Source organism: Zonotrichia leucophrys, chromosome 8 (assembly GCF_028769735.1).
Source record: "Zonotrichia leucophrys gambelii isolate GWCS_2022_RI chromosome 8, RI_Zleu_2.0, whole genome shotgun sequence".
Classification (NCBI taxonomy): domain Eukaryota; kingdom Metazoa; phylum Chordata; class Aves; order Passeriformes; family Passerellidae; genus Zonotrichia; species Zonotrichia leucophrys.
The window spans coordinates 1,617,858-1,631,374 of NC_088178.1; the positions used below are offsets into that span (position 1 = coordinate 1,617,858).

The following is a 13,517-nucleotide window of genomic DNA, read 5'->3' on the forward strand; positions in this document are numbered from 1 at the left end:
CATTTTCACCTGAGAAAGGTAGATTTTTTTCTATTTACTCTGCATACAACAAAGTAACAGCTGCTATTGAAGGCCACAGGAAAAAACAATGAGGCTTCTTACTAAAATCTTAAATCACAATTAGCTATTTTGATGTTCATGCTGCAATAATTTTTGGATAATTAACTGTAACACAGAAAAAGCTGCCAGTTCTTAGTTCCTGTGCTCCAAGGTGGGATGGGAAAGCACCTGTGAGCAGCCCCACTGAGTCACTGAGGGAAATGCTTTGTTCTCTTCACTCCACAGTCCAACTTCTACTACAGCTTAAAGCACTGCATGCTGACCATGGTAGCTTCCAAATGAGTGTTTAGATTTCAAAAGACCTCACAGCCTTTAATTTCAACCAGCTCTTCAATCCCTCTGTGAGCAGCATGGGGAAGCTGCAGTTTGTTTAAAGAAGACTGAAAGCAGCACAGCAAAGCACCACACACAGCTTTAGCCCACCAGAAATATTTATCTGAACATCCCAACTAGCAACTTGGTGAGCAGCCACCTTCAGCCTGAAGAATCAAGAGTTTTTAAGTCAGGGCTCCTCTGAAAGCTTTTGAGCTCAGAGGAGAGTGTTTATGTGTAAAAACACCTTTTACTTTCCCTGCTGCTGGTGTGAGCTTTGCTCTGCACCCTCCCCTCACTGCACAACACTGGAAAAACTCTTCCACACTGGATCCAAAGGATTGGCTTCAATGGAGCCAAATTTTTTTCCCCAAGCTGTTTTTTAGCTCACTTTTAACTTTTGGTTGTAATGTTTTAAACCAGCAACCTGTACATCTCCAAGTTTCTCCTCCTCTGCAGTTTTCTATGTGGGAGAAGCACTCCCACTGTTAGAACTCCATTAATGCCATGTTTGTGTGTGATCAGATTTATTTAATCTGGACCACATGCCAGCCTGATTGTGTGTTTGCAATTAGCCAACTGTTTGCAACAGCTTTTGTCAGCTGTAGCAGGACAAGCAATGTTTGGTCCCACAAAGTCAGCCAAGCACCAAAGTCAGGATACAAATGTGGTTAATTAAACCTTCTGTGGCCTCAGCCTTCTGCACTGCAACAAGCAGACTGAACTACAGCCCAGGCAAAACCCTCTCATTAAACTTCCAAAGCAGCTTTCCCAAAGTGGAACTAACAACATTTGTCAGAATTACCCTGCTGTGGAGCAGCTTTCCCAGGAAGGGCAAGGGAGCTTTGAGAGGCTCACAGTGGAAGTCTGTCTGTCTGTCTGTCAGGGCCAGTGCAGTGCTACTGGTACCTTCTGCAGCAAATAAAACATTCTGAAACATACCCTGCAATGAGGTTTTTACTACCTAGGAGCTCAAACTGGAATTTCACAGTGTTTCAAGACCTCAATGTTGGTTTGATTAATAAAAACTGCTGAACTAAAGGGACAGACATTTTCTGCTCTCTTACTATGACAGACTGATATTCTCAGCTCTTTAGCCTGGTTTCTAAAGATACAAATATGCATCATTTTTTAACCCAGATTCACAACTACATCTGTACAAGGCAGACAATCTGCATACAGAGTTCTCAGACAAAAAAAAATTTGGGGAAGACAGCAAGATGAGACAGCTATGGAGCACATATGACAAATCTGCAGGGAACCAAATTCAATAATTCTGACACTCAAACCCCAAAGAAATGTGTACATGTTGCCTACCTGTAAGGTTGTAAGGAGGAATTGAACAACTCCTGGGCTTGTGAAACAGCTGGTGCTGCTCCTAAACTCAGCTGAGCTTGATGCTGTCCCTGCAGGGGTGCATAGATGGGGATGGGGATCTGCTGAACTGAAGCAGGCTGCATAAAAACCATTAAAATTAGGTTAGAAAGAAGAGAAAATATTAAATTAGAAAAACTACAGCTGAATGTGTGTGAGGATTTGTGTAGCATTATGAAAAAATCCCCAAGGCTGCATTGCTGCCCTCATGAAAATTACTTTCTAGTTGAATTTTATATTTTTCCTCACAACCAACCAGCAGAAACTGAGTGAAATATTCAGATCTGCATATAAAACAACTGCTGGAGATTGCATAGGATTTTGTATGAAGTTAAGCCTGTGCTCACATGGCCACAGAAACACCTCCCAGGGACAGAAACTTTGCCATGGAAGTTGAGAGAATAAACTTCCACTCACAAATATATGGGAAACAACCAAGCAGTGCCTGCTGCACCAGAACACACAGCAAGGGGAGGGATGTTCTCATTTTTCGCAGTTTTTATTCTCACTGTCCCCTGCCTCATCACATCATTAGTGGAACTTTGAAGGCAATATGGATAGGGAAGGAACAAGGTGAATGAGGAAGCCCAGGTACCTGAGACAGGCCTGGCTGGAAGCCTTGCTGCTGGGCCAGGGAAGGCGGTGCCAGCCGGGCGTGCTGGGTGTTGAACAGGTGACTGGTGTCCATGTAGAACGCTGGGATCTGAGCTGCAGTGCCTCAGGGAGAGCAACACAATTAGCACCTGATTTCAGTGCCTGATTCCCAACACCATCCCCTCTAGAAAGGTTTTCATCAAGAATTAGAGATGTCAGTCTGTAACAGCTCCAGGGGCCTGGGAGAAGGAGCAGCACTGCAGAGCACTGGCTGCCTCAAAAGCTTTGGCACCTTCTCCAATTCACCCCCAGAATCTATCAGTCTTGCACAGGTATCACTAATCCCACACAATTTTGGAGGGATGAACAACAGATTCTGAGCAAAAAAGGCATTTGGGTGAAGGAAGGGTAAGAACATGAAACACTGCCATGTAATTGAACTAGATTGTTAACTAGAGGCAGCATTTTCCTTAAAGAAAATTGTCACAACTCTCAACTACTGTAGCATTTTAAGAAAACTAAATCACTCCTGGTCTTAAACAGCAATTTACAATTCTGCAACAGAAAATTGGTACATTAAGAGACTCAAACTTCTTTTATTCAACAATCTATACAGCACTACCTTTGTACTTCCTGATAAAGCAGAGCAGATTTACAGTAAGACAATTAGTGATTCTGAGTACAGAACACTCATCATCATTCTGTCTTCACTGCAGAGCAAAATTCAACTCTCCAGCTTCAAAAAAAGCAGATGTGTGGCTTCTCAGGCACCAACAGCATTACCTGCTGCAGACTGGGACACATAGACCTGGGGACTCTGCTGCTGCTGGGCAATGAGGGATGGCATGCAGCTCAGCTGGGAGAAGTGGCTGGCAGAAGCCAGGCTGCTCGTCTGCAGCTGCTGGGGCTTCACTTTGCAGATGTTTGGAGGGTCTGAGGTGCTTGCAGTCTTTGTACTCAGTGAGGAGGTTGTGTATGTTCCAGCTCCTAGGAGGAGAGAAGCCAGGGATGCAACAATCAGAGACATTTCAGAGCCTCCTCATTCAGAGGTCCAAGTTTTGGGGCAGCTGTGTGAGCACAGAACTGGTAGAGAACACTGAAACCTGATGCAGCTGCTTCCAGCAACACAAGAAAAACATGGAGCCAGGTCTGTGGATTCACTGTGGAAGTGCTACTAACCCTCACAGAGATATATTCTAATATTCCAAGGGATGAAGAGCTAATCAGATTTAGCAGCTTTTGCTTGCTGCCAAAATCCAAGGTGGTAAACCAAGCAGTGGTTGTGAAGGGCAGCTGGACATTTGCTCTGCCTTTTGCAAATAGGTTTTGATATGAGTTCTTGAAGCTTTAACTTAAAAAGCAAGAGTACAAATAGGAGTAAAACATCAGAATTATCCTCTGCCCCAAAATCTATGTGCTTGCCTCCATTTGGCTGAACAAAACTAAACCAGAGACAAGAGAAGTTTACCTTCTCCTTAGGCAGAGAGTAGTTTAATGTTATTTTCAGGTGACTGAAGTGAAACAGGTGAAGTCAGTTAACAGGTTATTTGGGAAGCTGCTGCTCAGATCTGACACTCCATTCCTAGCACAAACCTTTTTGTTAGCTTTGCATTAAACAATTCCCAAAGGAATTAAATCCCAACATAAGCAAGGAACACCACTGCCTTGGCATGAGTTACCTGAGAGGGATGTTGTGGGGGTAACTGAGGCCACAGGAATAGGAGGCATTGATGCACTTGAGAAAGAGCTGTAGGTGCCACTGCTTGGCCCAGCGTTGCTGCTGCTGCTGCTGCTGCCACCAGCAATGGGAGATGCTGCTGAGGTCACTGGTGAACTCTTCTCCCCCATGTTTGGGGAATTCTCCCATGCTTTGCGTGCAGACTCCATCTATTTAAAAGAAAAAAACAACGTCCTCATCTATTAGGAAGTTTCAAGCAGTCCCTGTTTCTCTTTTAACAGTTCTTTTTAGTGAAAAGGCAACTGGGGCTTCATGCCAGCCTCTTTTGGAAGTCGCTGTCATCGTGCAACTCTGTTCATGCAAAAAGCAAACAGCCTCAGGTTGGAGCTGCTCATCTGCTCCAACTGCACAAGTGCACAGTTCATCATCTTACAGCCAATGCTCAGGAGAGAATTCACTCACGCTAATTTGGCTTGGTTTTGTTTGACATGAAGAGCAAAGACACAGTGAGCAAAAGAAAGGGAAAACTCTCTCTGAATATTTCCATCAATCCTTTACTTCCAGGTGACTTGGGCCATTCCAATGAAGCAGCCCTTTGCTTTCCTGGTCCATCATCCACTGGGAGTGACCACCAAGGACACCCACTGCACACCTCAGTGAACATGAAGCAGCCAAGTTTGGATTTCCAAAGCAACTCCTGCTCAAGAAGCAGCCACAGACTCACACAGCTGGTGTGTGCTGCTTTATGTTAAAGCTAAAAAATGCTTCATGCTCCTGTTTCTGTAATTATGAGCTTATGTCTTGCACAGCAAGGGAGATGAAACTTTAAATATTTTGGACACAGTTATCTTCCCCCAGAAGTGGAAACAACCATTGTTTTACTGCAGCCAATAAAATCTAATTCTTGCTACGTTAGCCAGACAGTGCAAAATCGAAATTGAAACACTTCTGAGGGTCCAATGAACAAGAAATATTAATGTTTAAACTACACTCACTAATTTAAAAGCTCAAACACGGTCCATGGACTTCTGCAGAACCTTCAGGTGTCTCCAGTGGAAACACAAGTTTAGCTAGCAGAGCTGAAACTGCTCACCTTAAGTTTTTCAAGGCCAGGTGCTGCCTTTAGTGGTGGATATTAAGGGGCAAATACATCCTCACCACCCTCACTGCCTGCTCCAGAGCCCCCCAGCTCAGTCTCAAAGCCACCCTGCCCTGCTTTCCAGGAGTCAGGCAGAGTCTGGGCAGACCAAACATGGCTCAGGTTATTTGTCTAGATGCTTCAGAAATGCTAAAAAAGCAGAGTAATACTGAAAGAAGTGGGTCACAGGTGATCAACACACACCCATGTGGAAAATGAGCTTCAGGATTCCTGAAGAGAATAAAGGGGGAGGAGGGAAACTTAGTTACACATGGAATCCTCTGGGGGCAAGTCACCTATTTTCATTTTTGAGATCTTCCCCAGCAATCACTCACTGTTTCCCCTCCACAACATTCTCCTCCAAACTGGCTCTGATTCTTACACACCAGGCAAGGTTAATTCACCACTGATATGCTGGCAATGATTCTGTTTAGGCACTGACACAAAGTGAGTAAGAACCTGTGACTGTCAGGCTGGAGAAGGTGTAGAAGGTTCTATGTTCACTGGTTTTCAGGATGTCCTGGAGAAACTATTGATAGCAAAAGCTACACACTGCATTTTGTAACACCTAGAGCATATCACAGAGTCCTCAAGTTTTCTTTTGGAAAGCCTCTCAGCAATATCTAACTTTTATAAACTAGACAAAAAGATGCAAAGATGCGAGAGAGATTGATACTCTAGGAATGCCTATTCAGCACCATCTCCAGAGCAGATATGGAGGAATAAGAGGCTCTAAATTGAGACTGGGGACAGTGCTGTAGCTTCACTGCTCAGTTAGGGAGAAAGGAGGGCAACAAGGAGGAGATCATGGCTGCCTGAGGCTCCTCTTCATCACTGATCCATTGGGGCCCTCACTGCAGAGCAGCCCTGCCCACGTTACCCAAAACCTCCACTGGACACAAACCCCAGGGTGCCTTTCCCTAAATACACCAAAGTCTCAATGGTTGGAAAAACAAAGTTCAAACGTGTCAGTTGCTTGAACAGAGGAATTTTAGATGAAACCTTGGATATGAAGAAGGCCAAGCAGCTCAGTTGGAGATTGCTTTGGACTTTCTTCTGCTCAGCTCCTTACCTACAACAGCCCTGTGAGCAGAGAGGATGACTGAGTAAAGGTGTCCTTAGCAAAGTTACTCCAAGGAAACAAGATCTCAACGAGGAGCACCTCACACCCCCACTGAAGAATGATGCAATTGTGGCCAGGTGCCCTACAAGTCCCTTCACACACAGCTTTCTGTGACAGGGGATGGAGGGAACAGCAGCTGCAAGGACTGATCCTTTATGCAGGCAGAACCTGGACATTTTGTTCTTTTAAGAAAATGAAGGAAATGCTTTCCTCTCTCCTGCTGCAGAAGTACCCTTGGAAAGATGCAAGGGCTGCACTGAAGAGGATGACAAAGAGCAGGGCTGTGCCTGCAGGGACAGTGACAGTCTCAGTGTGCTTCAGAACAAGCCTTCTGGGTTTGTGAAAAGGAGGTAGAGCTCCAGTGGCTGGAATGAAGAAATCAGGGACAAAGCTGCTTCCAAACATCTTTCCATCCACATTTCAGTCAGAGGGTTCTTCAAGACAGCCTCAAAACAAATCCTCAAAATCCTATTTTGTTACCACACATCCAAAAATCTGTCACCCACTGAGAAATCACTGACACCACAAGAGCAGGAAAAGAAATGCAGGATGAATGACACAGACACCACAGTTTGCTCTGTAACTGGGCACTGTCCCACACTCTGAGGTAACTTTCAGCCCTACCTGTGTGACACAGGATTGCATCTCCAGTCAGAGACTATTTCAGAACACTTTCAGACGCCAGAAAGTCACATTAGGATAACTCATTACACAAGAATGTACCAGAAACCCAGGTTTTTTTAAACTACTTGTCCCTCCACAGTGCTCTCCCCATTTCTGCAGGTCCACTGTTTGAAAGAGGTGTTATAATAAAAGTGTTAACAAAAGAGAAGCAGAGATTCAACAAGAGAACATGAATATTTCTCATCTGTAGAGAACACAAGCAAGCAGCTGTCAAACCAAGCAGTGAGAGAGGTCTCACTGGGACTGACAAGCAAGTTCCTCTAAAGCATCAGCTCTGCACCCAATCAAGTTTCATTTCTTCTTTTAAAAACTTAGACAAACCAAGGTCAAACACCACTGTTCCCTAATACCAGCAACAACACTTCTACTGGCTCAGTCACCTGCAGTCACAATGACAAAGCAGATCTAGGACACCAAAAGAAGAAAAAATCCAACAACTTCTAAAAATACAGTAGCAAAGCTAGAGCCCAACTCTGTGTTAGTGAGTTATACAATGCACACAGTCCAAAATCCAACAAGATGGGAAAACAGCGCTCGAAATACTCTCCACACTTGCTCTGCACTGGAAAGCAGGAAACAACAGAACATTTACAACACTACAAAACGTTCTGACTCCCTGATCTAACTGCCCTCCAGAGACACCAACACACCAGCTACATGTCACTGCTTGGAACTTCAGCCATCCAACTCAAAACCACATTATCACTGCACCTAAGCCTTACAACTAAGAAGAAATCAAGCCTGGCTTATCAAGCAAATCCTTCAAGCCTTTACACCAAACCAGGCAACTTATTTTAAGCTCAACACTCAAAAAACCTCAGCCAGATTCTGATGGTTTGCCATGAGCACTGTGGCCCAATGCTAAAACTCTAGGATCTTGGTTTTTCAGGGCAGTGGGAGCCAAGATTGGTTGAGATGCCAAGTGTTAATGCAAAACGGGGTTAGAAATTTATGGTTTAAATGCATCCTTCGACAGAGTCTGTGTTTCAGCCATCCATTTATATGCAAAAGCAGTTCAGCAGAGGAAACAAAGGAAGGCTCTAAAAAAAGGTTCACCAGCAAGTTCTCCAATAACTTTTTTTTTCCCCTGCATGCAAGAAAACGACCCTTAGAGGGATGTGGTACATACCTTGAGGGTGAGGTCGACGGTAGCGGGAGAAACTGGAGTTAGGCTGGAGCTCTGTTGTAAAGTCTCCCTCCTAGGGAGGGGAAGGGTGTGGGGCAGGGGCACCTGAAAGGCAGGCAACACACATCACATTCTAACTAAGTCTACTAGAAAAGCCCCAGAAAGCAAAGCTCAAGCTTTATCAAGTGAGCTATAATTTCTTCAAGGCTTGAGCATTTGGCAGGGAGACTGATAAAATAAGGTGAAAATTTGGTAGGCAAGGAAAGGCCACTCAGCAGGTGCCAAGATGCTTCTCATCTCTCAAAGAGGCTGAAGATTAAGGTTTTAAGGTGTCCATGTCCTCTGCATAAACAAACACCAATTGTCTGTTTGGGGGTTTAATTTCAAGCACCATTTCAGTTTACTGATATGTAAAAAAATTCTTCCCAAGCCAGGTTTGTCCCTTTTTGTACCAATACAGTACAGGGGGCTTCATGAACCTTGAGTTCTGAGATGCAGTTTCTGAAAAGAGGAAGCTTTTATAGACCTGCAAAATCACAGGGCCATGAAACAAACTACAACAGATTTGCCATCCAATAATTGAGTTCAGTTATTTTCTCTTTCAAAAGATGAAAGATGTGATACTTGGGGAAATAAATCCGACATAATGCTATTGCTGTCTTGCCTATGAAAACTCCAATGGATTTCCTACAAGTTTTAAAGGAAATGAATCAAAAATACTGCAGTGTCCAGTCTGTTACTCCTAACTATTCCTTTCTCCATCCATAGCTTAGCTAATGGACTTGCACTGGATGAGGTAAGGCTAATCCACAAGACAGATCCTGAGGCTTTGAAGCAGGGGATGGCACAGATCCTTGGTGGCCAGGAACCCCTAATTCCCGTGTTAGAAATTCCACTCTAACATCCACAAGGATTGGACTTCATTAACACAAAAGAATTCAGTCTTCCACACTAACCACCAAAGTCAAAAACCACAACACTACCAGGAAAGCCAGCAGAAGAGTAAGAAGTTCAATCAGTACTGCTTCCAAACGGTGCTGCAGTAAGCTGAAAAGCATTTTTAGATGGAATTCACAAGACATCTTCATAAAAAACTGAGATCCTACTGCATGATTCTACCTTCCCCCATCAACAAGTGACTCAACCCTGAGCTAATTCTGTTACTCAAACAACAAGAATCACAAGATCCGAGCTCCCTGATGGCCCAGCACACTCCAGACAAACTTGATTTTGCTACGAGTCACAACCCAGCTGCTTCTCTCCATCACTGTGCCACGCTCACCAGTCAGCACCCCTGCACTGGCTCTGAGGGCTGCAAACCTCTCATCTCCACAGCCACTGAACACCTGGAGCCTGCTGTCTGCTCTCACAACCATCCAGCTGCTCCCTCTGCATGCACCTGCTGTGATTTCAGGCTACAGTTCCAAACTCCTTTGTTTGTGAGAGCCTTTCTCCAAACTCAGCCTGCAGAGCTTTGCTCCTGGTTCCAGGCTCAAGTGCCAACTGCTGCCAAGAACACACTCCTCCCTCCCTGTGCCTATCTGTGCTTTTTGTAGAATTGTCCCTACAAACATCTCCACTTTCTGTGCTCTTTAGCTCACTGTGATTGTTCAAAAGACAAGAAAACACCTCAAGAATTCCAGAGCAGGTACTAACCAAACCAAACGTCCTTCAGAGTAAGATTACAGGAAAAAGCCCAGCTAGTTCACATGAAAGGAACCCTGTGGACTTGTACACTGAAGGCACTATTTGGTGCTTTAAAAGAAGTGTGAAAATATTTTCTTGTCTTCAAAGTCAAGACGATCACTGCAATGGACTTACGTTCGTCACCAAAGTCTCCTCCATTTTTGTACTGCTAGTAGCCACTGTGTTAGGATGAGAAGAAGGTGTAGTGTAGTCTGTTACAGACTCCTGTGAAGAAAAACAATTCCATTAAAATATCTCCCTTACCTAAATTCCATTTCAATTTCTTGGACAGATGGCAGCCTTTCTACAGGAGGAGTTCAGCAAGCAACAGAAGATTAGAATTTCACACTGGTTTTTTTTTTTTTTTTACAAGTCATGTCTAGCAATCCTTGCTGCAGAATTGCTACTGAGGTCAGGAGGATTTTAGAAGATTACAGTTTGCCTCATGACCTCACAATGTACATCTGGAGAAAAGTCAAAATACAGTCTGTAAGGCAAGGACATACAGAATGTATCTCTGGGCACTGTAAAACTGGACTGTGGTGGTGCAGACAATTATCATTTGTGCTTCAGCCACCTGCAGGCCCTTTCAGTCTGCTTAAAAAGTAAAATACCTTAGCTGAAAGCTTTCTGTAGCTTCAAATAAATACAGAAATTTCTTAGAATGACAAGAAAGGCCCTCCAGATTAAAAAGAACACAAAGGGATGGTTGCAATTTGTAAATCAATTTTCTCTCCTGTAAGTTTTGTCTCTGAAAATCACAAGACTCAGATTCTCTGGATGGTGCAGGCTACCTCTGATTTCTGCACTGCTTAATGACTTCAAGGAAGAAAAGGAGTGAGGTTTCCAGTGTGCTCAGAGGCTTTCCTTGAAGCTTCTTTGGCACAGTTAGTGGCCCTTCCTGTGCTCAGCAAACAAGGCAGTGACTCCTGCAGCTGCAGGAGGTGAAATGTCTGAGGTTTTCCATCCCTGAAGGCCAGCAAAGGCTCCACCATCGTGACAGAACCAAACACCACAAAAGAACTGAAGGACAAATCAGCAGCAGAACTGGGACTGAGGGTCTGCACTTGCCAACTCACAAGGATTTTGAAGACACAAGCTGTATAATGCTTGTTTCCTTGCATCCAACCAGCAGGATGATAAGCTACTAAAAAAGTGCACACAATTTACTCCTCAGGCTTGTGGCAATGCCTCTAAAAAAGCAATTAGAGCACTGAGATAGTAACTGACAAAGAATCCTCCTTAAAAGGATGAGCTCATTTTGGTAAAAGACCAGAACAAGCTAAACCATAACAGGGTAAGACAACAATGTGCACAGTGATTTGTTTCTATCATTTATGAAGAAAACAGAGAACTCTTTTCTCTGTTTATTTACTTCCTTTACTTGTTAAACTGCTGAAATACAAGATCTATGGTGCTTCCCACAACGCCAACCACCAAACTGCAAGTTGCACATTTGCACTGGATTCCAACAGGCAAATTTAAATTGAATCTGGGTAAAACAAGGCAAGCATGCAAGGCTGCTTTAATCACAAAAGCCTTCTAATGAAGTAATTAAATGGCTCCATGTTTTTAAAGAATGCATTACTGCCCAAGAGGAAGTGTTTTTATTAAATTTCCTTCAAGGTCTAGATGCAATTTTTTCAGGGTTTGAGCAGTGAAATTCCTAATGAAAGAAGATGGATCAAGACTACTGCTAACTTTCTTACTTTGCAAACTCACAGCACAAAAAGAGCTTTTCCACTAGAATTAAACCCAAACTCTGGTGCCCTTACAAGTGCATGTGCAATGCTGAAGCACAAGGGTGGTTTACAGGCTGAACATGCAGGCAAGACAGAGCTTTAACCACATGAACACCACCCCATAAACTGCAGATTAATCTCCATCCTTCATTTCCTGGTACATTAAGTCCAGGATTCTGTTAGATGTGGTTTAGCACCACAAGCTTTTGCAATTCAGTTCAAGTGATTCTCCTGTACAAGAAACCAACTGATTATTATAAACTAGAAACAGCTAGAGAAAAAAGGTGTTTTTTTGAGTTCTCCACAAATTGTGTGCACCTGAAGAAAAAGAACAGGCAGACTTCTTGTGACTACCTCCTGGAAAAAGAAGAGATCACAAAACCTCCAGTGACTGATGAACAAAGCACAAGGCAAACCTCAGAGCTGACTCTGCTGTAAAGGATCAGGATACTTTATGGGATGAATTAGTTATTTGATTGGTTCCTGATTTACACAAATCACCCAAATCAGAGCTTGAAAGATACTCAAAATCTACTGAAAATCAGTCTGTGTGTTCTTTTAGCCACAGCTGTTGCTACCTGTACAAATACCTCACTGGTGTCCACAACCAGGTACTGATTTTCCTGGGATTTGACAGGTTCACATGAAGGCTGGGAAAGGCAAGGGCCAAGATGTTTTTACCCAATTCAGAAAGTTACACATCAGACTGCCTTTACTACAAAAATACTGTAAAATCCAAGAGAAACAGCTGCAATGGCTTCTGAGCATCATACTTATGGACTAAACTTACACATCTCACTGTAGGAGCTCATTTATATTTATACAGTTTCTAAGCAGTCTTGTATGATTAAAAGCACATGCTCTTATCAAGATGTTTGTTTTGGAATGGATGGGGTATTCTTGCAAAGCTTCTGAAGGAGGACAGCTGGCTTTTACAGACATTTCCATCAAATACACCACAGGTCTGCATTCCTGGAAGCTGAGCAGGAATCTCTGAGAGGAATGGTTAAGATTATCAAAAGAAAAGACATTTAGGTTTGCCAAAACTTCAACATTTGACATTGAAACAACACGTTAAAGATGTCAACACCTCTTCCCTCAGGAGCAAGCAATGGAAAGAGTACCAAGACAAGAAAAAGCAATTGCAATGTACATCAGTACAACAACTCCAAGGCTGGAACAGTGTTTGAACCCCTTTTAAAAGCCTCTTAAAAAAGAAGGGACATTTATTGCAGGTTTATTCCTGCAAAAGCTACATGAAGGTTATCTTATCCAGTAAATTTGCAGGTTGTTGGTTTAACTTTTCACTTCTTTCCTAGAAAATACAACTTACTATTGCCTCAGGAACTATTCCTAACAAGGGAATTTAAAAGCAAACCTGGTGCTGTTAAGGCAGGAGTATTTAGGCCTACTATTAAATGCTTCTTTAAGCAACCACTCAATTTTTTAAGAAATTACTGGGAACTTTGATATGCAGCACAAACTGGAAAGCCTCTTCCCACTCTGGTTCACCTTCCAGAAGACAGAATCTTGGTGCTTTAGTACTGGGGTAGCTCAGAGAACCTTGGCAACCCAAGTTAAACTAAACCTAGACTGGCACAAAGTCCAGACTCTCCCCTTCTGACAAACTGATGCTTCAAAAATACAATTGTAGAGAGGAAATTTTGCTGATTTTAGCAGAGCTATTAACTACACTCAGGCTGCAGTAATCAAAGCTCTGTTTCCTTTCCTTTCCTTTCCTTGAGCTCTGGCCACAGGAGTGTGTGGGACCTTGGGAAGCACAGGATCCAAACAGGCTCACCAAACACCTGAGCAAGGTTTTACTGCTCTGCACTTCTGATTCTCATACAAGGACACTTTATCAATTTCTGCTATGAACATAAACCACTCACACCCACCAACAGGATGGGAAATGTCACAAGGATGAGAAATCCCTGCACTGAATTTTCTTAAGCCTGCAGCTTCCATGTTGGACACAAGCATCCTACCACTTGCTCTGT

At 43.3% G+C, this 13,517-nt stretch overlaps 1 protein-coding gene across 8 annotated transcripts in view; it reads right to left on the reverse strand.

Annotated features, from left to right (window-relative positions):
• The window catches only part of PRRC2C (proline rich coiled-coil 2C), a 65,112-nt gene that overhangs the window by 9,553 nt on the left and 42,042 nt on the right, over positions 1-13,517 (reverse strand). For 3 of the 8 annotated variants that reach the window (XM_064720398.1, XM_064720397.1, XM_064720395.1), the window contains exons 23-28: positions 9,911-10,000; positions 8,093-8,194; positions 4,020-4,227; positions 3,124-3,327; positions 2,342-2,463; positions 1,690-1,826 (exon numbers count right to left, since the gene is read on the reverse strand). In XM_064720398.1, the coding sequence (XP_064576468.1) occupies positions 1,690-1,826; positions 2,342-2,463; positions 3,124-3,327; positions 4,020-4,227; positions 8,093-8,194; positions 9,911-10,000 (863 nt within the window). The remainder of the gene's footprint in view (positions 1-1,689; positions 1,827-2,341; positions 2,464-3,123; positions 3,328-4,019; positions 4,228-8,092; positions 8,195-9,910; positions 10,001-13,517) is intronic. The other 5 variants (XM_064720399.1, XM_064720396.1, XM_064720400.1 and 2 more) reach the window with 4 other exon arrangements.